The 6,948-nt window shown below is 53.6% G+C and overlaps 1 protein-coding gene across 1 annotated transcript; it reads left to right on the top strand.

Moving 5' to 3' along the window:
* Positions 1 to 2,911: 2,911 nt before the first annotated feature.
* Positions 2,912 to 4,285, top strand: VOLCADRAFT_97746 (uncharacterized protein; the record flags this gene model as incomplete). The annotated part of the gene is made up of 2 exons (XM_002956697.1): positions 2,912 to 4,106; positions 4,200 to 4,285. The coding sequence occupies 2 exons, from the start codon at positions 2,912 to 2,914 to the stop codon at positions 4,283 to 4,285; spliced, it is 1,281 nt and encodes a 426-aa protein (XP_002956743.1).
* Between the last annotated feature and the right edge of the window lie 2,663 nt (positions 4,286 to 6,948).

Genomic DNA, 6,948 nt, shown 5'->3' with positions numbered 1-6,948 from the left:
AACCCGTGGTGACCTGGGACCGCTGATACGAAGCTTGGAAATCCTCGACCCAGACGCAATCGCAAGGGTTGCCTTGGCCGGTAGAGACGTCGAATCGACCACACCGGCCCACACGGCTGAAGAAACCACTCAGAGCGGACAGGTGGGATTTAACAGCGGCAGGCCCAACGGGGCCACCACTTCGGCCCTGATGCCGGGGCAGCCACCAAACCGTCATATAGACGAGTACGTCGTCTGGCGTACAACTCCACCAGTTCCGACCGCGACCATGGCTGGAAAGCCAGCTCAGGAACTCAGTGGCGGCACCATCCTGGCGGGACACCGTAGAAGAGGCTAGAGCCCCAAGGAGCATCTGGTTGGCCGCGGCCAGACCCCGCTGGTAAGACGCTTCCTGATCCGCGGCTGAAATGAGGGGCGAAGGGCGGAGCCGAGCGATTACTGGGTCTAGGCGACCGTGAGCCACACCCAAGGGGGCAGGTGCCTGCAGCCGAGAGAATCGCTTAGGAGAGCGCTAGAGCGGGCCAACAGCCAAAGGACTTTCTATACCAACCTGGGCAGAAACGCCCAGCGGAAAAGGCCGGCTAACGGAGGGCCCGGCAGATCCGGCGGCGGCGCCGGCGACAACCCCAGGGCCAGGAAAGAATCCCTACGGCAAGCGCGAGGCACGAGAATCAGCCAACATCGCACACAGAACAGGGACAGCAAACAGATAACCCACAGAAGGCGCCAAAGGCGGAGACTCGAGAGATGGAGCCGACAATCCAACCAGGGAAAGCGGACCCCCCGGAAGGCCGAGGCCGCCAGGGTGAAGAGGGACCTGCGGAGAGCCGGGCCCGTCTATCGGAAGCGCAAAGGACAACACAATCGCTCGGCGACACCTCACCACGCCACGCAAGCCCCGACCAGGAACAAAGGAAGGTTGCACGGAGCCAGTCGCGCCAGTGCCAAGAAAGGCAAAGCCATCGACCTGGGCACGACAGCGGTACGGAAACGCATCAAAATGATTCGCACATTCAGGACAACCGGGAATCAGCGGATTACATTTAAATAATCTAAACCTAAGGAGAAGGAGGTCAGCCGAGATGCAAGTAGGCAGACGAACAGGGCGTAAATCGACCACGCGCATTGGAGACCACAGTAAGGCGCAAGGGAAGCCAATAAATTTCCCTGTCATAAATGCAAGCATCTTACCGCCGCTCCGGACCCAAGACTTCAAACTTGCGGACCAGCCGAAGACCCTCCCACCCACCCATTAAGCGCATTGGGATGTGGTGTGGCCTGATTAAACATTGGGATCGGGTGTAAGGCTGGACGCAAAGGCCCACTTCACGCTAGTCCGGTACGGAGCGACGAGCATTTACATTCAAGCACTTGCTTGGTGGGGTCCTAAATGGCAGGTAGGTTCCGGAGGTTCCTAGTTCTTGCAAACTAGTTATTGCAAATTAGCTATTGCCAACCCTAAGTCAAACACTCCAACAAAGCTCCCAAAGGGTCGATATCGGCCAACCGCAGCTCTCACAAAAACGACAGGCCGCTTTCTTGAAATCAGCCAAGCGCTCGTTGGAAATTGCCTACTGGTATCTAAGTAGTGGTCACATCGCTTTGCGAAAGCTAGTACGAAGAGAGAAAGACCCGACCGGTCACATGCAGAAGGTGTGGCGAACCTCTTTAAGCAAAGAAGGACAGGGTTCCCGAACCCTAGCCTGTAAACCAGCTAGCAGGGAAAGGAGTGGCTCCAAAAATCTAAAATTAGAGAGCCACTCCTTTCGCAGTACAATTGTAACGTTACGAAACCCGGCTTGACTTTTCTGACTATATAAACATTAATGAGTTTTAAGATTTATTTTAATCATGAAGACAGGCTATTCTGCTCGTCTACAGATTGCACATTTAGTGGCTAGATGTACTTGGAATTGCAGAAGTACCTTTCCATCTTGTCGATTATGAACATGTACTTGTCCACTTAATTTTAGGCACATATAAATTACATAAGTTTTGCCTTAAAACGCGAAGAGCCTTTGCACGGGCCATATTTACACTTCTTGCGGTGCCGTTCCTTAGCTCTCGAACGTTTTTTCATATTTCTCGGGCTTGCAGGTCAGCTAATTCACTTGGTTTATACTCATTGAAGTAAAGGCGGAAGTTATGTACCTGACCCTACCTGAAATATTTTGTGGTTGTTACAGTGGGCTCCAGACTCCCGAAGAGTAGAGCCATCTCTAGCTCATCGGGCCAGCTGGCCGTGCACTGCAGTAGAGATTAATATACAAATTAGACTATTACCCAGATAACTAACCGTCCATCGGTTATATATGTCTGAAATATGTCGGCACTCGAAGAACCCTAAAGGTTTTCTGTTTACTAAAGTCTCTGATATTATAAAGTGGCTAAGCTATTAATGTTCCATGCCGAGATGAGTATATTAGTAGCATTTGATGCCAACCACTTTCGTTCTCCGTTTAGTGTCTTGGCTTGGCTACCTGCCTTAGCTTCAGGAATGTTGATAGACAAGATAAACAATAAGCTGACTGAACCTAACAATAACAAAGTCTCAACGTAATAGCTCAGTCATTACCATTGTACCATGCTGGTATGCCCTCGCCGGAGCGTACACCCGTTTCGTGTACCCGTGGGTTAGCTTATTCCGCACACTAGTAATAATAACTTGGCATCATTTCATACTCCAAATTTTGTTATTAAAGCAAGGGTTTGTGCCAAAGCGCAGCCCGTCCTTCGCGAACGATACTTCGTAACTCTGTCGTACGGCCCTAAAAATACATTTTGGCCGATCCTCACCGCAATTCGTTTAAACCTCAATGTATATGTGGGTTACGTATGTAAAATTTAACCGCCTAAGACTAACGCGCCCACTTGAAAGATTCAACCCAATGCACTTAGCAAAGCGAAAGTAATGAGGAGAGGAAAAGAGAGGCCGTCCTGGTGGCACCATATCCTATTCTGTATAAGCCATGAGAAGAAGGCGCGGGTGGGCGGCCCTTATGAGGTCCATCATCAGGCTGTCGCGAAGTTATCATACATCCCCACGTCTCGACTCCTCCTCCGGCGGCAATATGATTCAGTTACTACTCCAGTCCTGGCAATCAGCTTGTGCTTGCAGGGTGAACGGCCGCGGGCAAACAAGGGCGCCCAGGGTCTCATCATTGCTTATTGCAACGCGGCAGCTAGCAGTTGCGACCTCGCTGCATGCGTACAAGGGTTGATCTGTGACCGAAGCAACGATTTTTCCTGCAAACTCGCGTCAGCCCTAAGGAATACTACCGAGGACGACGCACAAGCGACGTATTTCCATGCGAAGTTGGGTACCTGCTGCTGGGCGGTCCAAGCAACGCGCTGTTCCATGGAAGACCCCATACCGCAGGATGGATGCATCCTGACATCCCATTTGAGAAAGCCGGTCCGTCGCTGCTTTGGCTGCGTGGGGACAGAGCGTCCCGCATGCCGGCCAACGCTGCTTCTGGAATTTCACCACCTCGACGACCACCCTCCCAACGGCCGGCGCACATTCGGCGCCGCTGCCGCTGCTGATCACCAACAGAGCCCATTCCTGCACCCTGTCTCTGCCATGCCAGAGGCATCATCCAGTATCCCGTGCAGCTTAGCCGTGGCCGCAGCAGCTACAGCTGCAACTCCGAACCACTGGCCAGTAGCTGCCGTGAACGCGCTTCCCGCTGCAGTGACCGTATTCATGCTGGATAGTGGAGTGGTGCTGTTCCAGAACGCGGCCAGTCGGGCGCTTCTTGGAAGCCGGCTTGCAGCCATGCCTACACCATGCGTGGGTGCAGCACTGCCGGCCATCACAGCATTAATGGCAGATGAAACTGCTCGGCCCGGAGCGACTCCTGAAGGGTATTGTGCGGGTTTATCACGGAGCCATACTCCTAACACCTCTAGCGTGGCGCTGGGGCTTGACCACGGCTTGCTTCCGGCCTCTCAGGGCCACCCGGCAGAGCCGCACACTGTTCCACCGGAGCAGGCTGATGAAGGCGAGGTGGAGGCCAACGTGCTGAAATTGCTTTTCAGCTTGGAGCCGGTAAAGCTGGAGGAGATGCTGACGGCGGTCTCGGTAACAGAAGGGGCGTGGCAAGGTGAGTACACATTGGATGCCTGCTGCTTCGTTCACTTCTTAAAGCGGGGCTTACCTTGCTGGCTGCCTGCCTGCCTGCCTGCCTGCCTGCAAGTTCGTGTGCATGCATGCCTAGTTGGTTTCACGCAATCTCGCCCACTTGCTAGCAACCTGCAAAAGCTTGCCTGTCTGCATGCGTGACTGGCTATCTGCCCGCCTGCTGGCTTAGACGCAGTTGTGGGCCCCTGCTGGAACCTCTATCCTGCGCCTTCACGAATAAACCTTTATCCTGGCTTAGGGTGGTTTTGGAGTCCATCCATATGTACGTGCGTAATCGGCTGGCCCGCTCAGGGTGATTGGCATCCCCGGCGGGCCCCGTGCCGAGCCCAGCCAAGTCTTCAAGAGCTAGTCATAGGTCATGCGCCGGCCTGGGCCTGGGCCTGGCAGTAGGTGGCTACTATGCAGGGCGCCCTGTTCGGCTACCTACTCCTTTTAGGTTAACCTAGATAACTCCACCATTTTGGCTGACCTTTATCCTATAACCCCGATCTCTGAGCAGGGATGCGTCTCCGGTTGTTTGGGGCTGCACCTCGGTGCATCTTTAGGCCTTAGCTTATTATTCACAGCGTATGCGAGGGGGAAGCACTGCCGGCGATCCGGTCAGATCTTCTGTGATCTCATTTGCGGACGCACACACGCACACACATCTTCTCTTCCTTTTCACAGCGGGCTACCAAGTTTTTATACCGTAATCCAAAGAAACCGAGGCAAATTGCACATCGCCTGTCGCTGTAATACACACATACATACACACGCAAGTACAAAGACACACGAACACGAACGCATACGCGCATGCACCGATAAGTTCACGTGCACACACACGCGGAGAATGCACGTACACACGTTCGCACCTTCATAAATGAAAACACAACGAAACACCCACACATATGCGCATGCCTGAAATGCTATTCTCATCGCAACTTCAGTCAGCAAATCGGTACTCCCAGCCGAGCGAAGGGGGAAGTCGACAGCGTCCTTGTGTATGTTACACCTTCTCGAGTTGCGTCACTCTCCTAGGATGTAACGGGCCCACACGAGCCGGGGGCCCAAGGGCCAGGGGGCCGAAGGCTGTCCGAAACAGATAGGTATCGCAAAAGCACAGAAGGAAAAACTATCGCCCTACCGCTCAAAAACGATTATGTCGAACTAATCGAACTTACCAGACTGTTATGCCGTAGTAGTGCGCGCCTGCTATTTGAGAACCTTCTTAGCCAGGTACTGTGATTAAGGCTCGGCACTGCAGGTTGCCATCCGCTACCACCGCATCCTCCATAGTCTGAAACACCTGAAACCTGACACAAAGGGTCATGCGCTATATGCTGGGCAGTCCAAAAATACATGCTTTTCATCTTCCACGGCTTGGGGCTCGCAAAACTAGCAGATCCTCCGCTCGCACACAATCCCCACTATGAGCTCTATTTGTTTCTAGCGGCCAGCAACATAAACGAAAACGCATTAGCAACCGATTCGTTTTGACAGGAATAAAAATATTGACATGCGGCAACTAGCAGCTTGCCCCAGCTGCTTTCTCAAACGGCAACCCCAGCCATGTTTAGCCATTTAAATGCCTGGCTGCTTCCCGTCGGAGGGAAATCATGTGGTACTGCGGACAGACCTTCGTAGTTCCGCTCGTGGTGATGGAGCTCAGAAAGGATTGGCCCCGCCAGGAGGGGTTTTCCCGGTGCGATGCGCCAACCTGCCGTGCTATTAGCGCGCGTATACCCAGCGGGTAATCCATCCCACACATCAAGTTGTACACGCTTTAGGAAGCGGAAAAGCTTACTCGCCCAACCGTCTGTAAGTTCCCCCCTCAATGCCAGAATAACCTCCTGGCGTAGAGTTGTGTGTGCAAGGGACCCCGGCTGGGTAACTACCTTACACGCTTGGCCCAACACGCTTGGCCCAAAAATAGTTGAAGGGAGAATGCGAGAGCTCAGCAAAAACAGCAGCCTGTGCAGTGGACGTGCAGGCCCACTAGTTGGCGCATGACCATGAACATGACCTGCAGCTTCACCGTGGGATCAATCAAAATGTCCTCAGAACGACTCTCAGCAAGATTGTTACAGCCATGGCGCTTAGTGCTCCGCGACATGGCTTCATGCAGGGCATCAGGTCCCCTGACCTCACCGCCATAGGTGCGTGGAACTCGTACTTTATGCAACGAACTCGTACTTCAAATCATCTCACCTGTACAGAAAGTCAGGGACCTACAACCTCGTCTAGAGTGGAAGGTGCATTGGCCACATCGGCAAGTTCATTCTTCCTATCAACCACGGATTGTGTAAATCCCTCTAGATCCGGACACACGAACCTAGCCCGGGCTCGCCACCGGTCACATCACAGCCGTTGGTGCAGAGCTAAGGATCCTCTGAGCAGTGACTGTATCCGCCTGATGGCCTGCCTGACCCACCATGTTTAATGACCGCTCAAAATGCGGCACTCCAAGCAACCCACGTCTTCAATGGGGCAGCAGGCCTTCGTGGTCTCTTCGTGGTTGCTGCTTCCCTTTAGAGCAGCTTCTTCGGGTCGACCCGACACTTCTGCACGAAGTCGAGAAACACGGCCATATCGTAGGCGCGGCCCTGGTGCTCCACTTTAGAGCCCTCTTGTAAAACCGAAGGACCTCACGGAAACTCTCCCAAGCAGGGCCAGTCCTAGACTCATCATCGCTCACGTGCGCCTGTGCAGCTTCCATGGCATGACGTGCGACAAGTGGGTTTACACTCTCCCTCCCACCAGAGGGTGTCTTGCATCCTGCCGACATGTGTGCACTGCGCGGGCTTGCCCAACAGCTCGTTCCAATG

This window comes from Volvox carteri (assembly GCF_000143455.1).
Source record: "Volvox carteri f. nagariensis unplaced genomic scaffold VOLCAscaffold_64, whole genome shotgun sequence".
NCBI classification, from domain to species: domain Eukaryota; kingdom Viridiplantae; phylum Chlorophyta; class Chlorophyceae; order Chlamydomonadales; family Volvocaceae; genus Volvox; species Volvox carteri.
The sequence above is the reverse complement of the archived record's forward strand: the minus strand, read 5'-3'. Positions and strand labels throughout refer to the sequence as shown.